This window comes from Olea europaea, chromosome 7 (genome assembly GCF_002742605.1).
Source record: "Olea europaea var. sylvestris chromosome 7, O_europaea_v1, whole genome shotgun sequence".
Taxonomy (NCBI): Eukaryota; Viridiplantae; Streptophyta; class Magnoliopsida; order Lamiales; family Oleaceae; genus Olea; species Olea europaea.
In genome coordinates, this window is record NC_036243.1 from 399,223 (window position 1) to 422,601 (window position 23,379).

General features: G+C 31.3%; 2 protein-coding genes across 3 annotated transcripts; one reads left to right on the forward strand and one right to left on the reverse strand.

Moving 5' to 3' along the window:
• Positions 1-3,056: 3,056 nt before the first annotated feature.
• On the reverse strand, positions 3,057-6,454 carry LOC111396594 (NAC domain-containing protein 30-like). 2 transcript variants are annotated; one of them, XM_023023004.1, is made up of 4 exons: positions 6,303-6,454; positions 5,225-5,391; positions 4,776-5,047; positions 3,057-3,825 (listed from the first exon to the last, which is right to left on the reverse strand). In XM_023023004.1, the coding sequence occupies exons 2-4, from the start codon at positions 5,382-5,384 to the stop codon at positions 3,313-3,315; spliced, it is 945 nt and encodes a 314-aa protein (XP_022878772.1). In that variant the 5' UTR covers positions 5,385-5,391; positions 6,303-6,454; the 3' UTR covers positions 3,057-3,312. The 2 variants fall into 2 exon arrangements, with proteins under 2 accessions (XP_022878772.1, XP_022878773.1); XM_023023005.1 differs by lacking the exon at positions 6,303-6,454 and having other exon boundaries at positions 5,225-6,296.
• Positions 6,455-19,209: 12,755 nt separating this feature from the next.
• Positions 19,210-20,443, forward strand: LOC111396595 (gibberellin-regulated protein 11-like). Its single transcript, XM_023023006.1, has 4 exons — positions 19,210-19,385; positions 19,480-19,530; positions 19,850-19,907; positions 19,997-20,443. The coding sequence occupies exons 1-4, from the start codon at positions 19,305-19,307 to the stop codon at positions 20,176-20,178; spliced, it is 372 nt and encodes a 123-aa protein (XP_022878774.1). The 5' UTR covers positions 19,210-19,304; the 3' UTR covers positions 20,179-20,443.
• The last annotated feature ends 2,936 nt before the right edge of the window (positions 20,444-23,379 follow it).

A 23,379-nucleotide genomic window follows, 5' to 3' on the forward strand; every position in this document is an offset into this window, starting at 1 on the left:
ATCTGAAATTTAATGAATCCTTTATTTTTATTATTTGTATTAAAATACAAGTCTTTTGTATTACGTGATAATTTAGAGCTTTATTTACAATTTCTTTCAATAGCAACTTTGATTTCTTTTTCCTTTTTTCTTTCTTTCTTAAAAAAAAAAAAAAAAAAAAAACTAAGAACAAGGGTTTAAGACTTTTAATTAGATGGTTGTTTGGATAAAATTGTATTGAACTTTGAGATTTTTGTTAGGTTTAATTTTGATATGTACTCGAATTATCTTGCTAACGTAAATCAATCATTGACATAGCTTCGGGTCTTGTTAATGGTTTATTCTCGATATTTTATTGAATTAAGCCAAACGAACATAGACTTTGACACGATGGGTGACATAGCACTCACAACCGAAGTGTGGGTCCCATGAATAAAATAATCCCGACCTCCCCCATGTGTGCGCGCTATGTTAACCGAATTGTCATCCTCTATGTTTATGTAACACGGTCCTATTTTATTAGTATCAACGGATTCTATCTTTTATTAGATCGTACTATATTTCTTGTGCCCACTGTATTTTAATAAAAAAAAAAAATAGAGAGAGAAATTTAAAAAAAAATGTAAGAGTAAAGGGGGAAAGTGTAATTAAGTCCAATTCACAACATGCATATTTATGAGAACAATCAGACCCATGAGATGCCCCAAAAAATTAATATTTTTTGGTCCCAAACAAGTCATAAAATATGCACTTGAAAATATAGGTTTTGATAGGACTTATGGTCCTACAATATTCATGAATAGATTGTCTTATCCTTATTATAAAACCATAATTTTACAACAAAAAGAAAGACGAAGAGATAAAAGAAGAAAAAATAAAATAAAATGAAAAGATGTTTCATTAGACTTTTTTTTTTTTTTTTAAATATCAGTTTTCTGTATTGTACAAAATATATATAAGTTGTTCAATTGTTTTAAGCATTTTGAATATACTCTTGTTTTTAAAATGATAAAATAAATTTTTTAGGGGCTAGACAAAACTACTGTACTAAATATATAATCTAGCAAGTTCCCAATCAAGATTTGACAGCAATAAACCTTAAAAGCTGCATTATCAGTTTCGATTTTCCTGACTGAGCATTGTTTTTGCCAGGTAATTTTATTAGGGTTGGATCCATTTTAGTTTTGATTCTTCTCCTCCATGAAAAACAAGAAGGCAAGTTTATGTCTATTAATGAAATAAGAATTAAATGAATATAGTTGTACACAGTGTGTGTGGGTGGATTCTTGAATTTGATTTTCGCGATAAATGGCTAGATTCTGCATCTATCACTAGTTGTAATTTCGGTATAATAAATTTATCACCCAATTTGTGCTTGCGATGAATTCATTAGTCTTAGAGCTAGATATTTTACGTTCGATTATCTTAAGAAAAATTGAAAATTGTATTAAAAATCAATTAATTATGGGTGTGAGCCTATCTTACTCAGGGCTTTGAAGTGATTCTTCAATGAATAGTGTTTAAGGTTAGATTAATCGTGGATGATAAAAGGTTCGATGCTTTTCTTCTACTACTTGTGGTTTATTGACGAATACATTGTGTTTCCTTACATCATTATTCACTTTATTGTCTAATTATGTTTTGCTCCTTTAAATATATAATACATAAATAATACTTATTCAAATCAAACAATTTTATGTAGTTCAATTATCATTTACTAGAGTTGAACTTTCCTCATAGGAGAAAGATTTGAAATATATTAGAAAATCCTATAACGTGACACATCAACCACTTCTCTAGAGTAGTTGATATTTATAAAACTTGGGGTTGGCAACAAAATGATTATTCACCAAGATATATCGATTTACATTATTTGAAAAAAAAATATTTTTAAACAGTGATTGGACATCATTTCAATTCCACATTCTTCAATAAAATTGTATTAGACGTAAATTCAAAACTTTTCCTTATTTTTTAACCACACATTTTCAATCAATACACTATTCGAAAATGTATTTTTTCCAAAATAATGTGGCTCAAACAAGGGCTTAATGTTTTAATACTTCTCAGACTTGATGGTGACAGCAAAAAACAAGAAATTAAAAAGGAAAAAGTACTGATAAAATGGACGACCATGAGTTTTTATATGACGTTAATTATCCTTATATTTATCAGCATTATTATTCTAGAATTGTACTATTTACACTAATTATGCGATACTAATTGACAAACTAAATTACCAAGTGGTCATTTATGGAAAGCTTTGTATGGTCGGAAAGTAACTTTTCCTATTTACCTCTAGAAAGCACACATATGGTACATTTTCTACCATTATTTGGTCTAAAACCAATGAAAAATTGTCAAGTATTGTTCTGTCAAATTTTTTTGTACCCGTAACATAAATGTTCTTCTAAACAATGAATACACATTTAGTATGCAATATTAATTGTACAAAGAAAAAATATATATAATAGTGAATATTTTAACATTTTCTATTAATTTCTCTTATAAGATCATGCCTTAATAGTCCGCGCATAACACATGCAAATAAAACTATTTCAATCGAAAGGATCATTGCATTAAATATAAGAGATGAGGCTTTCGATCAAAAAATCTAGGACTATCAAAGCGCTAGCCAATACACTGACAATCATAGTTATCGATTCCTCTCAGCTTCTCTAATTTGTTGAAGACAAGATACAAATGAATATAACTTTTTTGGTAACATTTTAAGTTTTTAGGTTAGATGATTAACATGATATTAGAGACGTACATTTATTAAATGTTTGATAGCTAAGGCTGTACATGAGAAGTCGACTAGAAAACAAGAAGACTCCAAGCCAATGGTCAATAAGATGTTAAGTATGAAATCTTTGTCTTTGTAGATCGTGGTTAAAGTACCATCACTTCAATCTCAGAAAATCATTACAATCTTGTGTGATCTACCGACCCTATTCTTTTGTGACTTACTTTTTCTGCAATTTGAAATAGGGAGCCTGCATGCCCGGATGTACAATCAACAAAACCCTTTTTACTCTGAGGCAAGGAAATTTGAAAAACATGGAAAAGACAAAATCTCCTTTAGTTAGCATGCCATTCAAAAATGCAAAATAATAACAAAGAGTCAAAATGTAAAATTAACAATTTAACCTACGGCCTTGGATATTTTAGACAGGACTTGACAAGGGCTGTTATTTTTTCAATTCACTAGAAATTCTATCTATGCATGCACTTTTGACTTGTTTGGATATGTAAATTGGATAGCACTGAACCAAAAAAAAATGGCTAAAATGTCGTGTGTCCAGTACATTGCATACTGAACATGCTTAACTACTAGTTGGGAAAGATTTCAAGTACTTGGCTGTCATAGTTTTGAGCATTTTGCTCACTATTTTGGGACATTAATAACAGGTTTGTGTAAGCATATGGCGAAGGCTCAACTACTTCTGATGCAAGTAAATCAAAGCTTTTCCAGTCACTAATTCGATTCCCATAATTGCTTTTATCATCCTCGGTCAACTCTTCATTTTCAAATATTGCATTACTGTCGAAACTTAAAATTCCTTTCCTTGTAAAATCACTCGTTAACATGGCTGGGCTATCAAGTTCTGGAAGTTCAACTATTTGGTTTTCCAAAACCAGGCCAAATGGAGACTGCTGAAAATTTGTTCCTTGATTAACTGGATCAAAAGGTTGCATTGAACTCGGGGTGCTTGGATATGATGAATTAGGCCTGTAATTGCTGTTGATTGATCTGGTGTAGTAAACATTGTCCCGAGCTTCAAAACCTTGCTTTTGATTTGGAGTTGGCTTCTTAAATGCGCGACATACCACCCATCCTTCTTCCTGTAATGTTTGATCATATAAACACGCTGATTCCAAATGGTTATGCAATGTAACAACTACGTCTACTTGAATTTGCATGTTTTTTTTTAATTATTGTCACGGAGAAGAGTACAAGCGTTTTCTTCTTCCTCCCAGTTTCAAAACCGACTCTAAGAGGGTGACCTCATACATGTACAAAATCAATATAACCCTAACAAAATTCGTAATGAAAGGAGATAAACATACATATGATTAGGATTCATATCTAAGCTATATGTTTCTTTTATACTGATGAAGTACAATAAAGAAAGGAAGAAGAAAGCTTGTCTCAATTTTCACCTCCGAAAGTGCTTTCAAAAAGAGTGGTCGAGACATTTGCAATCATTACGGATTGAAAAATAAAATATATTTATAACAATTATCTCAGCCACACTTTTTGTAGAGAAGAAAAAGTTGCATAAAAAACAAATATTTGAAATGAAAATTATTCTAGATTTCAACTCCATCAATCTGAAAATATACAAATATATCTACATATCTGTTATGGCAATTTAATTTAAATTTTTTTTTTATTTTTAAAATTCAAGGGAATGTATGAACTTTCTTCTCACGATGAGACTATTTAGATTAAATTTTAAAATCGATTAATAAGAGCAATAAAAAAATAAAATAAAATAAAATAAAATAAAAAACTAACAGATATACAATATGTCGCCCTCAATATTAGAGTTAAGTATGTTCGATTGAGATTTAGCCCCCGTTTGCCCGCATTAATTTTCATTTCATTACATTTTTTTTTTCTCTCTCCTATTTTCAACTACACAATCTTCCATAAAATAATATTACACGTAAATCGAAAACTTTGTTTTCTTTTTCAACCACTCAATTTAAAAAAAATATATATATATATTCCACCCGTTTTTCTTTCTATAAAATGGAGGCAAACAATGTCTTAGGAAGAAGAAGAGTACCTGAACGGGTCCATTTTCAGATGTCTGGAGCCGATATTCGTGCATAATCCAGTCAGATTTCTTCCCATTTGGAGCGCGTCCTTTGTAGAACACTAATGTCTTCCTCATCCCTATCATTTTGTTGCTCGAAAGCACTGCCTTATCCCTTCCGGTTGCCTTCCAGAAACCGGCAGCAGTCGCCCTATTAGTTCGCGTTCCTGTTGGATACTTTCTGTCCTTGTGACTGAAAAAGTACCACTCATTTTGTTCTTCATACCCCGATTTGCACCTCTCTGCAGTTACAAACAAAGTAACATGGATATTGAGAACCCTACTCTGCCCTAAAAATGCTGTTAGGAAATAATGGGACTAAGCTCATAAGCAAACTGAAGTGAAATTGAGAAAAATGCTACATGGATAATTTGATTAGATCAAAAACTATTTCAAAAATGTTAAATGCAAATGAATACCTTGAATGTCCCAGGGCTCCATTCTGTAGAGATCGATGTCAATGATGATATCAAGATCGATTTTCATGTCGTTAACCCGTCTCTTCAGGTAGTAACCAACGAGTTCTTCGTCGGTGGGGTGAAATCGAAAGCCTGGAGGGACACATGATTCCATTTCCATCGTCGGTCTTCAATTTTTCCTCAAGAGATATGCTATGTTAGAGAACATTGTTTCGATCGAAAGATATTTAGGTCAAGTAATTATTGAACATCATTCTACATTGTACAATCGTCTTACAGAACAAATCATTAAAGCAAACCGCCCCGAAGATGTTTTTCTTCTTTAGGTTATTGTAAAGCTACTTTTGGAACACACTCTCTTGATGAAGTGAATGAAAAAAGTTCCCAAATCACAGAGTAAAATTCATACAACTTCGTTTTTTTAGATTGTCATGATTCATTCATATATCCACTCGTGAACATTATGGTTTGATGGTCCCATGAATTGTTGCTGCATGTGTTAAAATTGTGTCTTATGAGGAAAAAATGGCCGACCAAATGTGGCATCCCACGCCCAAAAACCAATGATTCATGCTAAAACATATGCCAACATTCTTATTGACTGTTTGGATGCAGTTTACAATTTGCCAAACCAGATTCAGTTGCATGTAGCAAAAGTAAGCACATTTAATTATCACAAAAGTGGCCGTAGAAATTTGACTTTTGAACATGGGTCATACTCATTTCTTTGAGTGCATTCCACTGCATCCCTCATAGTGTAGGAGGGGTTTTCTAACCCACCCACACACCCTTCTTCACACCATTTCTGAACTACAACAAAAATAACCAACTCCATATTTCGATGCGGTCGCAGTTTTCCGGTCGAAACCGTGTTCAGACCAATATTACATTGTACACATGGAGAGAATACATATAGACACACTAGCTAGCATTGAGAGATTATAATTGCGTGCAAGCTGATCATTTAAGATCTGGGACAAGAACGAAAATAGATTCCTATTTCATTAGTCTATACAGTACACATAAATGCATGAATACAAACTTACATCCAAAATAACCGATTAAGAAAATTACTAACCACAAGTTCAACCTTTTTGTATGTGTTCTTGAGCTGCCTTTTAGAGAGAGAGAGAGAGAGAGAGAGAGAGAGAGAGAGAGAGAGAGAGAGAGAGTCGATTTCTTGAAATTGGAGGCGAATATGTTGGTGAAGAGAAGGACTTGATTGTTTTAAATGTTGCTTAATGCTGTTGGTAAGAGGGCTTTTTATAGCTACACGATAAGCTAACAAATAGTTGATGAATATGACTGATCAAACATATGATTTATATATAAAATAAAGTTTCACATATCTATATACATATAAAAACAAAAGGTAATGTAAGTAAGAGAGATTGTACATATGTTATTGATTACGCGTGGGGGTGGCAGATTGGATCAAGCTTTGTTTGGACGGCGTGACACCCTATTTTCACGCCACCCTCCACCGTTATATTGTGCCCTAAGACTAATTTCCACTTCTCTGAAAAGTTGAAGCCTCATCTATCCATCCAAACATCAGGAAATACGTGAGGTTCTTTTAGGACAAAATTATGAACTTTCGGACATAATGACAAGAGTATGACTAAGACCAAAAGGAATAGTTATCTTTAGTTATTTAATTGTAATCCCTGTCTTGATCGAGAAAATTAATATTATTGTTTATTCTTCTGTACTTTCAATCAGAGGTTAGGTTAATCTCTTCTTAAATTTATATTTTATTTTATCTTCGTTATCAACCAAACATATTATGGCCTAAAAAAAATAAATGAATAAAGGGACCTTGTAATTTGTCATTGCCATTTGAATTATCAATATAACATATATTTGCATTTTGCTCTTCCCACAATCCAGCAATTCTTGTCTGTTAGGTGCGCCGCCCTTCGACATTTGGAACCAGTAGCCGGTCAACAGGTAGATGAAACCTTGAATTCCGAGCTGTCTATTTCAGGAAGCTAATTTTTTTTTTTTTTTTTTTAACGAGGTGTCCCAGCTTGCGCTAGACTATATCCTCGTCCCTGAACCTCCGGCCCCTCAGCTGCTCAGGGAGGTAAATCGCAGGATGTGCCCTTGTTGGTTCCCAAGTTCCCACATGGCTTTTACTCCTTCCTCAAAGGGAGCCTCCTCCATGGTGATTAATCTACCAATAATTCCTCCTTTATTGGATCAAAGGTTCTCACCAGGAATCGAACTCCCCACGCTTGGTTTCAGAGCCCCCCAATGTGATTGTTCCGCCAACTTGGATGTGCCCTGGGGCTTCAGGAAGCTAATTATTTGTGTTGTCAATTTGTGGAGGCATAAATCAATATGTACAGGGAAAATATTCATAGAGAAATTACAGACTCTTCGCATGGGTCGGCTCCACACAGTGTTCAATGCAATAGAAAATGGCCAAAAAAAGAAAAAATCAACTCCAACTCATTTGTGAGACCCTGTAAAGGGTCTGTAAGAGTTGGGCATGTATTACCAACTCGATTGTTTGTGGAGTTGTGTTGTATTTCCATTTTGATTTTATTAGAACTGTGTTAAATTAACACTTGATTTTATTAATAGTTGACCCAAAAACACTTTTCAATTACTAATGAAATACTGCCAAGTATTAATTTAGCACACCATTATTTCAATATATATATATATGTGTGGTTAAAAGGAAGAAATTTTTTTAACTTTTTTATTTAAGTGTAATATTATTTTATAAAAGATTGTATGGTTAAAAATAAGAAAAAAATTATAATTTAAAATAATGGGGACAGACATGCTTAATGCATGTCAGGCGATTAATTGACTATTAGTCACTAATCAAATTCGCCCATAAATAAAATTCTAATTTCCTTTTTCTGCTAGCATGGTATCACAACACAAAGTTTCTAAAGTCAAGACTTGAAGTTTTAACCTAAGAGGCGTGTTTTAAGAATAAATGATATATAAGTAATTTTATATATCAATTTAAATTTTTTAAATCAAGTAATTCAATAATACATAATTGATAATTCCACGTACTTGTCCTTAAATTGGGTCTATCTGAAATTTAATGAATCCTTTATTTTTATTATTTGTATTAAAATACAAGTCTTTTGTATTACGTGATAATTTAGAGCTTTATTTACAATTTCTTGCAATAGCAACTTTGATTTCTTTTTCCATTTTTCTTTCTTTCTTAAAAAAAAAAAAGAAAAAAGAAAAAAAGAAAAAAAAAACGCTAAGAACAAGGGTTTAAGACTTTTAATTAGATGGTTGTTTGGATAAAATTGTATTGAACTTTGAGATTTTTGTTAGGTTTAATTTTGATATGTACTCGAATTATCTTGCTGATGTAAATCAATCATTGACATAGCTTCGGGTCTTGTTAATGGTTTATTCTCGATATTTTATTGAATTATGCCAAACGAACATAAATTTTGACACGATGGGTGACATAGCACTCACAATCGAGGTGTGGGTCTCATGAATAAAATAATCCCGACCTCCCCCATGTGTGTGTGCTATGTTAACCGAATTGTCATCCCCTATGTTTATGTAGCACGATCCTATTTTATTAGCATCAATGGATTCTATCTTTTATTAGATCGTACTATATTTCTTATGCCCACTGTATTTTAATAAAAAAAAATAGAGAGAGAGAAATTAAAAAAAAAAAAATGTAAGAGTAAAGGGGGAAAGTGTAATTAAGTCCAATTCACAACATGCATATTTATGAGAACAATCAGACCCATAAGATGCCAAAAAAAAATTAATATTTGTTGATCCCAAACAAGTCATAAAATATGCACTTGAAAATATAGGTTTTGATAGGACTTATGGTCCTACAATATTCATGAATAGATCGTCTTATCCGTATTATAAAACCATAAATTTACAACAAAGAGAAAGACGAAGAGATAAAAGAAGAAAAAATAAAATAAAATAAGATGTTTCATTAGATTTTTTTTTTTTTTTAAATATCAGTTTTCTGTATTGTACAAAATATATATAAGTTTTGTTCAATTGTTTTAAGCATTTTGAATATACTCTTGTTTTTAAAATGATAAAATAAATTTTTTAGGGGCTAGACAAAACTACTGTACTAAATATATAATCTAGCAAGTTCCCAATCAAGATTTGACAGCAATAAACCTTAAAAGCTGCATTATCAGTTTCGATTTTCCTGACTGAGCATTGTTTTTGCCAGCTAATTTTATTAGGGTTGGATCCATTTTAGTTTTGATTCTTCTCCTCCATGAAAAACAAGAGGGCAAGTTTATGTGTATTAATGAAATAAGAATTAAATGAATATAGTTGTACACAGTGTGTGTGGGTGGATTCTTGAATTTGATTTTTGTGATAAATGGCTAGATTCTGCATCTATCACTAGTTGTAATTTCGGTATAATAAATTTATTACCCAATTTGTGTTTGCGATGAATTCATTAGTCTACTAGATATTTTGCGTTTGATTATCTTAAGAAAAATTGAAAATTGTATTAAACATCAATTAATTATGGGTGTGAGCCTATCTTACACAGGGCTTTGAAGTGATTCTTCAATGAATAGTGTTTAAGATTAGATTAATCGTGGATGATAAAAGGTTCGATGCTTTTCTTCTACTACTTGTGGTTTATTGACGAATACATTGTGTTTCCTTACATCATTATTCACTTTATTGTCTAATTATGTTTTGCTCCTTTAAATATATAATACATAAATAATACTTATTCAAATCAAACAATTTTATGTAGTTCAATTATCATTTACTAGAGTTGAACTTTCCTCATAGGAGAAAGATTTGAAATATATTAGAAAATCCTATAACGTGACACATCAACCACTTCTCTAGAGTAGTTGATATTTATAAAACTTGGGGTTGGCAACAAAATGATTATTCACCAAGATATATCGATTTACATTATTTGAAAAAAAAATATTTTTAAACAGTGATTGGACATCATTTCAATTCCACATTCTTCAATAAAATTGTATTAGACGTAAATTCAAAACTTTTCCTTATTTTTTAACCACACATTTTCAATCAATACACTATTCGAAAATGTATTTTTTCCAAAATAATGTGGCTCAAACAAGGGCTTAATGTTTTAATACTTCTCAGACTTGATGGTGACAGCAAAAAACAAGAAATTAAAAAGGAAAAAGTACTGATAAAATGGACGACCATGAGTTTTTATATGACGTTAATTATCCTTATATTTATCAGCATTATTATTCTAGAATTGTACTATTTACACTAATTATGCGATACTAATTGACAAACTAAATTACCAAGTGGTCATTTATGGAAAGCTTTGTATGGTCGGAAAGTAACTTTTCCTATTTACCTCTAGAAAGCACACATATGGTACATTTTCTACCATTATTTGGTCTAAAACCAATGAAAAATTGTCAAGTATTGTTCTGTCAAATTTTTTTGTACCCGTAACATAAATGTTCTTCTAAACAATGAATACACATTTAGTATGCAATATTAATTGTACAAAGAAAAAATATATATAATAGTGAATATTTTAACATTTTCTATTAATTTCTCTTATAAGATCATGCCTTAATAGTCCGCGCATAACACATGCAAATAAAACTATTTCAATCGAAAGGATCATTGCATTAAATATAAGAGATGAGGCTTTCGATCAAAAAATCTAGGACTATCAAAGCGCTAGCCAATACACTGACAATCATAGTTATCGATTCCTCTCAGCTTCTCTAATTTGTTGAAGACAAGATACAAATGAATATAACTTTTTTGGTAACATTTTAAGTTTTTAGGTTAGATGATTAACATGATATTAGAGACGTACATTTATTAAATGTTTGATAGCTAAGGCTGTACATGAGAAGTCGACTAGAAAACAAGAAGACTCCAAGCCAATGGTCAATAAGATGTTAAGTATGAAATCTTTGTCTTTGTAGATCGTGGTTAAAGTACCATCACTTCAATCTCAGAAAATCATTACAATCTTGTGTGATCTACCGACCCTATTCTTTTGTGACTTACTTTTTCTGCAATTTGCGACTTAAATATAATTATAATGGGTTTCGTTCTTTCAAAGTTTGATTAATCAACTAAAGTAAGATGGATTAAATTCACTAATCATTTCACCTTGAAAAGGACTTCTAAACCAGGAAAGGAATTATACGCATTATATATTTATTATAATAAATGAAAAATTAAACAGTATTATATATGAAGCCTAAGAACAAGATAGTTAGCTTTTCATGCATGTCAAAAGAACTTACATTGGATCCTATGCTGGATACTGACAAAAAGGAAAGAGTCAAAAAATTCACACTCGTGTTTTTTTTTAAAAATTTGAAACTTTACTTAGTGCAAAATAAATATACAATTTCAAGAGAGAATTTCACACTTTGAACATTATTCAGTTCTAACTTTGTTGTATTCTGAGTATCATATCGTTAGAGTATTTATATTTCTTAAACTTCAATTATTTATAGAAGTATCTCCGTATTCTACTACTACTACTTCTTCTTCTTCTTCTTCTTCTATTATTATTATTATTTTTTTTTTCGGGCTACAATATAGATGTATACTGCTATTTTTGGATAATTTTTTATGAAGGTCATTATTTTACCTGGTTGGAGAAGATTGCAAAATCTTCCCATGCAATCAATGTCAAGATTAGTGTCGTTCTATCGTACGCTCATAAGACAAAGTGTGACAAATTTGAATTGAAAATCATTTCAAAGTCAATCTTTACAAGCCTGAATTTAAAAGCTGAATGCAGAAAATCAACTTAAATTCCACTGCGCATGGCATGCACGTCCCCTTTCTACTAGGTCAAAAAGTTTGCACATTATGTTACCCCTTGACTATATATATATATTATATTCCTACCTTTCCACATCTCACCCACTGTAAGAAAATTTTGTGGAAAATTAGTTCGTTTCCACTTGTTAAGCAGATGCCTGTTTGGTGTAAACATGCACGGGCGGAGCCAAGGGAGGCAAAAAAATAAATAAATAAGATCATCGAGTCTATAGTTTTAAAACCGGAATTGAACAGTCGCACTTAGGCTAAAAGATAATAAGAAGTTAGCGTGGTGATATTTTACTATGGTTTAAGGTTCATAATTACACAATTTTCCTTGGACTTTATTGTAGTAAGCCAATTAAGTCATATACTTTTAATAAAGCTGAGAGGGATCTAACCAGACTTACAAATTGGGTTAATTCTTGACCAACTAAGATACATTTATTAATTCCGACTTATTCTACCAAAAAGTCGAAATTACACTCTCGATTCAAGTGATAATTACATAAGTAAATTACGATCCGATAACAATATCCTCCCATCAACATTCCACAATTCAACTCCTGTTTCACCGTCAGTATGTTGAAAATTGAAAAAATGACTATTTTGCCATTTCAACCTGTATTTCCCTCTAAGTCCCATTTTCATAAGACTAATTTGTTGTGAACTAATCACAATATAGAGTCCAATGATCCCATCATTGGACTACTAAGCCCAAGCTCAAATGACTATAAAAAATGCTTTGGAGTGGCGATCGTCTCATTGTGATGATTAACAGATTCCATGGTTGCAAGCATATAATCTCTAACTGTTTCACTCCAATTCCCAAACTACCGAGATCAATATTGCAATTAAGACTTTACTCATTAGTACCCGAAAAAATTTGAACTACTAGCAATCAAAGTTATAATAATCGCTCAAGATTTTAGGTGACTCGTTTGATAATCAAGTAGACTCTCATTCCAAATGGCCACAAATGAGTTATCTACACGATTCTGTTCAATGTGTATCGAAATACATTATTGTTCTTATTTCCAAATCTCAATAAGAACAAAACAATCGTATCAACATAAAACATCCAGCTTCATGTACCAATTGTGAACGATATATTTAGATCATGTCACAAATTGTGTCTTATTGTACTGGAATCATCGAGTCTACAATTTGTGATATCAGATATGATCATGGAATCTTAGATAATTGTTTCAAATTATAACATGTGAATGATCGAATATTAATTCATAATATCGTTTTATAAAATAATATTCAAAGGAAATCAAACTAAGGATCACTTCCCGGCCTGCATAAAGATATTAACTGAGCTATATGTAAATATTTCTTCTACCTCAATATTGCAAAAACTGATAAAAAGTATTGCACTAAATATTGATCATCTAAAAACTTAAATTTTTAGAAAAATAACAACCTACCACAAGGGCGCCATACTGTTTATGCATACTCAAAAGAAATAAAGCATAAGCTCCCTCCTGTGCAAGCTAAATTTATTTTTCCCTCGAAGCTTTGATAATTTTAATCAATATGTGGTGAAGAAGCTTGTACTTTTTCTTGGTTGTCTACTACACCGTAGTGAACCACCTTGTCTAAAGCTTAGTTGATATTAATTTCTTAGTGTCGCTCTAATGCTGTTAAGTGTCAACTCTTGAGATCATTCTTGTACCAATCTTGATTTCTGAGGTTGGAAATTAGCATTGAAACCTTTTACAATTATGTCTTGACAAGAATTTCTTTCGAATATTTTTGTTCAAACGGTTAAGCGATATAATTAGATCACCATATATGAGGATAATGTGCATTTATAAGTGTGAACACTCCTCTCAGCAGCCGAAAATGCAAGAACACAATAAGAAGATGACAACATTAATGTAGGACCATGCGCACACACCAAATGGGGTGGGGGGATCTCGGGGCGGTTTGTGGGACTAAGGAAGCTACCCCTCACACACTACCATTGTTATACAAAAAAATTTCAACACTCTTCATCATATGATACATACCAATATATCTATCTATTATATGTATCTATCTAGAGGGAGTGGAGAGGGGGGGTGTCGTGGGGGTTAACAAAACTTGAAAGTGAGTTTAACAAGCTTCTAGATAAGGGGTGGAGACTAGGGACCTTTAACTAAGCTTGATAATGACATATCTCCTGACACAATCTTTCTCCATTTTCCTCATATATCTGATTATTAAATTACAAGGTTAAATTTATTTTTTTCTCTTTTCTTGTTCAATTAATTATTTAATCAATTGGGACAATGGTCATCTTTTTTATTGTTATGTATAGCATTGGGATCAGAGATATTGTAAACATTTTTAAAATAATGTCGATTTTTTAACATTATTGGATATATATAAGAATTGCTATGAGTTGTGAAATCATCCAGAGTAGGTTCAGAAAGGTGGAAGACATAAGTGTACATGTCAAGGCCTTGGTAGGCCACCTGCCCAATGCTTGTGGGTGGGCTCGCCATGGCATGCAATTTTTTGTGCATGCCACAGGCGCCCTCAAGCTTGGGGCGGCTGCACCCCGTGTGAACCAAAACAGGTGCATATAAACTTGTTCGTGTCTTCTCAGGTTTTCCCACCGCTTTCACTTGGATTTGAACTTAAAATACTTAAAATTATGACTCTCATGAAGGATTATAACTCTTTGGTAGAGTTGTTTAACATCTATAAATTAGATTGCTGGTTTCTTAATTGATTTACACGCATGCAAATATATGGAATGATAGAATTTTCCTTCATTTTCTTCCTTAAAGCTATTTTTTTCTTCATACTTGCATTCTGCTTTCTCGAAGTGTTTTTGTTTTTTTTTTTTTTCGTAATCCATAAATTCAAAATTCTAGTTTTGACCCATTATTTAAATGATATAGTAGATAATATTTGATTTAGTGTAACTGACCGGAGATGACACCGTGGAGTATTAAAATTAGTTAAATATATTCCCACAACGATTTTTAATAATTAGACCACATTTAATTGCATAAAAGATTCATAACCTTAATACATTTTCACATTTGTGTCTCAAACTTTTCTTTCATCGCATTCTTAAATTCTCAAATTAACATAAATTGTTCCTAATTAGAATTTCTCCCCATTATTTTATTTAAGTTAGTGTGAAAAGACTAATTTCTCCCTTGCATTTTTAAATAAGCAAAATAAATAATATGTAAAAAACAATTAAAAATAAGAATGTGATGAAGAAAATTAAGGATACAATTGTGAAAATCAATAAAGATAATCACCTTCAGTACAATTAAATTGTGGTGTATTTATAAAAAATAAAAAATGAAAAATAAAAAAATGTAATGTGAATATAACACCCTTGAAATTAGCAATATATACTTATATACATGAAGTGTTGTCTTGAGATAATGTTGGATTTTGGATATGAAAGAGAGGTTCATGGGCTTACAATTCGTTTATTTAGGTAACAATTATTCTCATTTATTTTTTCCTCAAGTACCTACAGAATGTTAAAAATTCTTGGATTTTTGAAACTTAATTGGGCAACTTATACAAATACACTTTAACATGGGCCATATAAAAAATCATATAAAAAGTATTTTACTGTTACAATGTCATTTCCTCTCGCCTTGGGAGCAGTGCAAGTTCTGTGACTTTTAGGGTTGAAGCGAATTTTATAAATTAGGTCTCGAAATTATAGCATGCACGAAAGTCTAAGTGTATTATGGAGTGAATTTTTTACTTGTTAATTTTAAACTTAATGATAAAACAACAAATAAAATGGATTATACAAAAATTTATATTATAATTAAATAATAAAGTCAACAATATTCCAAATTGAGTGATACACGAGTGTACATACGTGAGGCAAATATTATTCTAATTTTAAGATGTCCGACAAAAACGATTCTACTTTAAACGGAAAGAATAATTAAGTCATCATGACGGAGGAGATGATACGATGGTTTGAAAAGTTGTTTGGCGATATAGGAGATAGGATGGATAGGCAAGAGAAGTGAATGGAAATGCAAGACACATTATTTGCTAATTTATGTGGGGAACAACTTAGAGAAGTCCCTAGTGCAAGGAAGCAAGGTAGGCGGGAGTTTGGAACGGATATTAGTGGTAAAAATGAAGCAGGTAGTCGAAATGATAATGATGCGTTAGTAGAGGCTGATAAAGTTCAAATTGAATCTTAGAAAAGATAGAGTTTGATTAATTATAAAAATAAAGTATTCAACTTTAAAAGATTTTTTGACTGATTGATTTACCTCATCATTACTACTTTCGTTAAATTTCTTCTTTTTTCAAATTATATGCTTTTCTCGGAATACAACTTCAATTCATATTTTACTTTCCTTTTTTGTCAGCTTATCCACGAGAAAAGTAAATTCAATTTTTCTATAATCTTCGAAAAATAAAATAGATCCTTGTAAGATGTAGATAGCACCATCAATATCTATGTTTTTTATTTAAAAAATTTACTCATATTATTGATTGCATATAACAACTTGTACCAGATTACCATGTCAGTCAAGAACTAAAAATTCTAAAGTTCATAAGTTGCTAAGGACTCTACTTCACTCCTAATTTTAGGATCTATGTTAAATGCTGTAAAGTCCAGTAAAATATCTCTTATTTCAAACAAATAAGTTGAATACTATCTATATGATGAAAAAGTTGAATGAATTAAGAAATCATTACAAAATTAGTTTAAGAAATCCTAAGAAGAAATCCTAAGCCACTTGTCCTCTTTTGTTGCATTTGAAATAAGCCTAATTTAGAAATGAAATTCTCATGATGAAAAAACATTATTGGGCCTTATTTGTAAATGGAATGAAATGGGCCTAATTTATAAAATTAAAAAAAAAAAAAAATTGTAGTAAACCTAATTTATACACACACACACACAGAATGAAAGAGATTAAAATCTGAGGCTCCATCTAATGTTGGGCCTAAGGCGTGGCCCTCACTCACCTTTATACAAAACCGATTGGAATGGTGATTGCTGCAGTTGTTATCGACATGGTATGTGAGATTGCACAAGTTCACAATGTGATAAAGACTACATAAACTATATTTACTTGTTAATATTAACTTTAGATGTGAATAATTAATGATATAGCTATAATAGATATGTGAATTCTACGCCACGTTTAAATTAAAAGATAGAGATGTGACATACTTTGTCACTCTTAGATGTGAAGTAAAGTTTTGCATTTGAAAGTAATGCATTGTATTGCATTTTAATTAAAAAGTTCATAAATTCTTTAGTTTGAATTTTTCAAAAAATAATGTCCTTCAGAATCCGATCAGGTGCGGCCTACGTATACCTTAAATATTAATCTTTTTTTATTATTATTTATTATTATTATTTATGGAGATTGATTAGTACTGTCTTATTTGGTAAGGTGATTAAGCCAACTGCTTAAACATTATTTGGATAATAAATTAAAAATTGATTTTTTATTAAACATTATTTGGATAATAATGTACACAAAACAATTTATATTAGTGTTTTTTAAATATGTAATAAGTGATGAAAAAAATTAATTTAATAAAATTTTGAATAAAATAACAAAAGAAGATATTAATCCTGGAGCCCACTCATGTGAGGTGGGTGTACAACTTGCTGTGTAGCATAGCCCTTAAATGTAAAGTATTAATTATGGTGTAATTACTATAACAATAATAAATAAATAACTTTTTGCTTGATTTTTAAAATGATTAGTGCTATGGCAATAAGTGTCATTAAATAATATTTAATGAATCATATAGTTTCACTTTTAATATGCACGTATCACATAAATTGACACTTTAGCACCATTAATACATATAAAATTATTCTTTTCATATTGGACCTTCTATTTAGGGCATTTATCTAATTAAATGTTTCAGAAATTTTCATATCTACATCATTACGAAATAAATATTCAAGATTTACTATGTCATTTTATGATCAAAATATTACTTTCTGATATGGTTAATATTGTGGGAAATACTACATAACCAATTTAGACTCCATATGTTCTTTGTAATTGAAATTAAATTAAATTATCCTAGTATTAAGCCAATCATTTATTTCTGTGTTGACTTGATAATTTTCTGATTCACAACTTAATAATCCATCCAAATGCTCATAATTTGCTGAAACATATATTCATATGCCCTCTATTATGATTTATAAAATTTTGGTAAGTGGCGTGTTTGGTCGCACATATTGATACTGTGAACGAGGTGATTTACATATTTTTGTTTTATTATATTTCTAATAATATATCTTGAATAAAATTAATGACAAAGTAATTTCCGAAATTATATAAATATTAGGTAAGTAGCGTAAGTTATCAATTTTTCCTTTGTTTTGTTTGGCCCAATAATTTTTAATCCATATTGGGCTGATTGATTTCTGGGCCTAATTTCTCATCTTAAGAGGGTGGAATCCATATGTTTTTTATATGTTTCTACTTTCTGGTGCACACTGGACTTCCCTCCTTAACTTTGGTGAATGTGGAAATTTCATATTTAAATTATAAATATTTTCCCACCATCTACCAATGCTAACAAAACAGTATTAAAATAAAGGCGGTAAAAATGAAATACATAAAAGAGTTAAAATAATCACTGGTTTAGATTTTTAGTGCCATGAAACTCAAATTCAATTCCATTATAGAATATATAATGGTGGAAGATGTTCAATCTTGTTACCAACTAAATCGAGAACCAATATGAATCTTATGTCATAATTAGCCAAGTACTTTACTGAAAGCGAATAGTGCAATACGCGAAGAATGCAAGGAATTGATTTACCATTTCTAAAGGCCGACGAATACAAACATATCCCTTGTTTTGAGCTAACACATGGAAAATCCATTATGAGAAAAATTCATGGTTAATTATTCTCCTAGAAAAGAACCTGATCTGGCCATTTTGGCTCGATTCCGAGTCACCGACTTTGCTCTCCAATTTACTCCAATATTGACATACAAAGATTGGGTTTAGAACACCATTCCTTATCACTTAGGGGACCATCCATTTTTTCCTTTCTCTATCAGAATCCACCAACTAAAGAATCCACCAGCTGTTTTCTCATCGTGCATAGCAAAAGCTGGCCTATCTAAAGTGACAGAAAGTTCCTAGTAATTAAAAAGTTTGTAGTCATTCAACTTGCTCAATCTTTTCCTCTACCACCCAAAGCTTGTGATTTTCTTAAAAAATCAGTGCATGTGAACCTCAAAAGAATACAAAGGAAATAATCTGATTGTCAATAAATAGCTAGCACCAGCAATCAAGAATTTGCATGCAGTCACAGAACTTTCATCTAAATTTCCCAAACATGAAATTCTCGTCATTTTTCCTCATTGCCATCCTCTTTCTGCAGGTATATTTCAGTTGAAGTACTGAGAAATCTGGGTACTTTTTTATATATATTAATGACTTGGCTTAACTTTATATTCTATGAAATGCTATGTTAGGGTTTTGCAGAGGCATTAACCTTGAATGATGCTCCAGGTTCCCCTACTCAGGTAAATTACTTCCACTTTTTCAATTCGACCTTGTAGAGTCTAATCTTACTGTTCACTTATTCATTCGACAGCGGGTCAACCTAATCTACCTATTATATAAATGATTTTACTAGGGCTTATTTTGAGTGTGTAAGAGGTGTTAAGAAAATCTTGTATTCTTCATCATCATAGTGATGTGGACCTCACGTTTAGGGTGAATCACTTTGAATCCATGTATTTGCACCTTTGCGTGTTTTTATTATTATTTGGTTCATATTGGTCCATAATAAGGGATTACGTTTTAATCCAAAACATTTTCTTGTAATTTACGTTAATTCAGGTGGAAGAACCAGGAAATTTAGGAAGCCTTCTCAAGAAAAGCCCGCATCCAAAAATCAGTAATATACTTCGGTGTTTCATTCCGAAAAGTCACATACATTTAAATACGGATTCAAATTTTTTGACTAATTTGTATAATAATACACAGATTGCAGTCATGAATGCACAAGAAGATGCAGCAAGTCATCAAGAAAGAATGTGTGCCATCGCGCATGTAAAACTTGTTGCAAGAGATGCCATTGCGTGCCGCCAGGAACTTATGGCAACAAAAATGTGTGTCCCTGCTATGCTAATCAACGAACACACGGAAATAAGCCCAAGTGTCCTTAGATGACCTTTCGCCCTGTTTAAAAAGAACGTATACTTATGTTACTAAGCAGATCAAACATTCTACTAGCGTGATACATATATTATTAATATATCTTGGTGGATTTTACATGAATCAACCAGTGTGTCAAAATGTGATAGATGATTATATAAGGCAATAAATGTGTGGCATATCCTATATTGGACATTGCAGTAGCAATGTTGTTTAGCAGCTGATGAATAAAAGTTGTAAACCTTTTTGTAACAAATACGGAGTCTTTTGTTATTATCGTGATTAGTTTACAGTATCTTGTTATACTTGAGAAAGAGAGTGTCTATATCTGAACAAGATGATCAACCACCTTAAAACGTAAATTAATATAGTTGATTGTCTTTGTTTTCAAAATTTACACCTACGATGCACAAACGTTACACCAAGGGTGACCAGATAGGGGTTGGGGGAGGTGGTGCCGAGATGAGATATTTTATTTTATTTTATTTTCCTTTTTAGTTACCATTCCTTAAAAGAAGGAAAAAGGGTTTCAATGAGGGTTATACTTAGGTCCTGAATTTACGTGAGATTTCAGTTTGAGTCACTTTTAGGTAATTTATTGTCAAACGTCCTCCTCGAGCTATGATGTAATTCGATTTTAATCTTCAGTTGGTTTGGCTAAATGACTGAACAAAATTGTAACACCACAATCTAGATGACACGACCCAAATGTTAATTGTGTCATTTGAAACAACCGAAATATTTTAGTGTTATTCATGGCCCAACCCACTTTCTTGGATGGCCAAAAATGAGAAGTTTCACTTGGTAGCCCATTTGTCTATTAATTGGGCCTTTACTTGACCCATTTAATACCCTTGTGTAACTTATCTTATTGGGCTAATTTGGTTTAATATAATTGGGTCTCCTACCCATCTCCAAGTGACCGTGCACCTCTCCTTTTCTATTTTGAGATTTTGGCCTCTGCTTCTTCTACTTCTTTGCCTTGCCACGTTCTTCCTTAAATTCTATTTTTGTGCTGATTGTCATTGAGTTATTACTAGTCTTTGTCCTCTCCTATGTGTAATCTCTTTGGTAATTGAAAGTGGGAAGCTTGGTTTTGTCTTGGGTCGATTGATTGTTTGATTGTGGTGTATTCGGTGAATAAACTAAGCCTGGGCCTACCTTGGTGGTCGATAATTCTTCATTTCATAACATATCACATATGCTTTCATATTAGTAACATGATTTTTGTAAATCTGAGTTGTGAAAATAGTATATATTATAACAAAATTTATAGTTACATGCTGCATTTTGGTGATAAGTGTATTTTGTACACTTATCTAGGCCAATAAATTATAATATTTATTAGTGATTTGGATAAGTTATAACTTAATTATATATTAGTTATGTTTATTAGGTTGAACTTAGTGCAAATTGGTGAAATTGAAAGAAAGGAACGAAAAAGAGGCAAAAAAGAAAGAAATCCAAAGTGTAAACATTCAATAGTTTATTATGAAATGATGATTGAAGATCATATAGGATCAAATGGATACAATTAGAGGTCAAATGAGTAAAATAAATTTGATGTATTTTCATAAATCAATTTTCAGCTAAAGAATATATGCTCTGAAGTTTTAACCTCAACTTGAGATCGATTTTTTCGGATAACAAACATTTGAATCAAAAAATTATAGCCTTCGAGTTAGCTTTTCAATACACTTTGAATCACTTCAATTGGATATTAAGAGAGAAAGTTATAACCAAAATATCAAAATCTTCTCAGGGACAACACTGTGAAAACCAGTGCATGTGTGCAAGACACCAAAATTTTGACCCAAGACCCATACAGTTCAATAGCGCGCAGGCGGTAGTTGTGCCTTTGCACGTGCGGGTTTTTTACAAACAAATTAGCAATTTTCTTTTGCAATTCAAACTCTTATGGGATCCTAATTGGACGTGATTTTGACCTTTTTTGGATCTTATAAATAGAGAGCAAGGGTTACATATTAAAAAATAAAAAATAAAAATTCTTGCCTCCTTATATACAATAATATCATCGAGAACACAGAGTCAATTTATCACTTTTGAAAGAGAAGATCAAGTCCCCTAACAAGAATTGAAAGCCAATTACATAAAAAATTGAAAAATTCAACTTTAGAATTGAATATCAACATTTTTTGTATTCTTTCATGATCTGGATGATATTTTTGCGTTATTCGTCTTGTAATTTATTTAAAATCATGCTAGGTTAGATCCCTTTTTTGTATTGAATAAGATGAACCATATTTTTTATTTGTGTTAAATTCAAGACTAGTGTGTTTCTTGATTAATTTTGCATACCCATTATATTATTTAATTGATTGGCCAGTAATTAGATAATTAGTTGTTTGTTGTAGTGTTAGGAGACTTATAATAAGTTTAGAAGCAAAATTAACAAATGTGCAATTTATGTTAGGAATAACATTTATAACATGTGCAATCATATAGATAATCTAAAGTTTAATATGTTCTAATCATTCGAATTTGGGCTTGGAATAGATTCGGTCGTGGTTAGGATAGAGTTGATTTGTCTTGGAAAATAAAGTTAAATATATAAGCTTTATCTATTGTCAATAACGTATGAACGAAACTAGATTACAAATCAAGAATTGAAATAAATAACAATAGGTGAAGTCTAAAATCCAATACAATCATCTATAATTTAATAAAAACCAAACTTTTGTTATTTTTCTAGAATAATTTAGCAAAAATAAAATCAAAATCTCCATTTTGTTTTGCATAATTCGAATTTCATATAAAATTAGTAAACTTGAATTAAATTTATTTCTTGTGGGGCGATACTTTCAACTCACTCAAATATATTACTTGTCAATGATACAGTACGCTTATAGGTTTCACATGAACAAGTTTTGGACGTCGTTGTCAGAAATAAATTAATTGATTTGAGTTTATTATTTTATATATGAATCGAACTTTTTTTTTTTTTGATAATTTTCGCTACCCAGCCCGATCTCTCTTGTGATTGATATGCTTTCAGGTACTATTCAGCAATATATATAGTATTTTGATGATGGAAAAAGAGACAATTTTTGCAACAAATAATCTCGACATGGATATAAGGATATGCTTGTAGAAGACATAATTTGTAAGCTTTGTAATGGAATACATTATACTAGGCAATGCTTGTATACACGCACTAGTCCCTTTATGTCCAAACTTCGGTAGTTCAAACA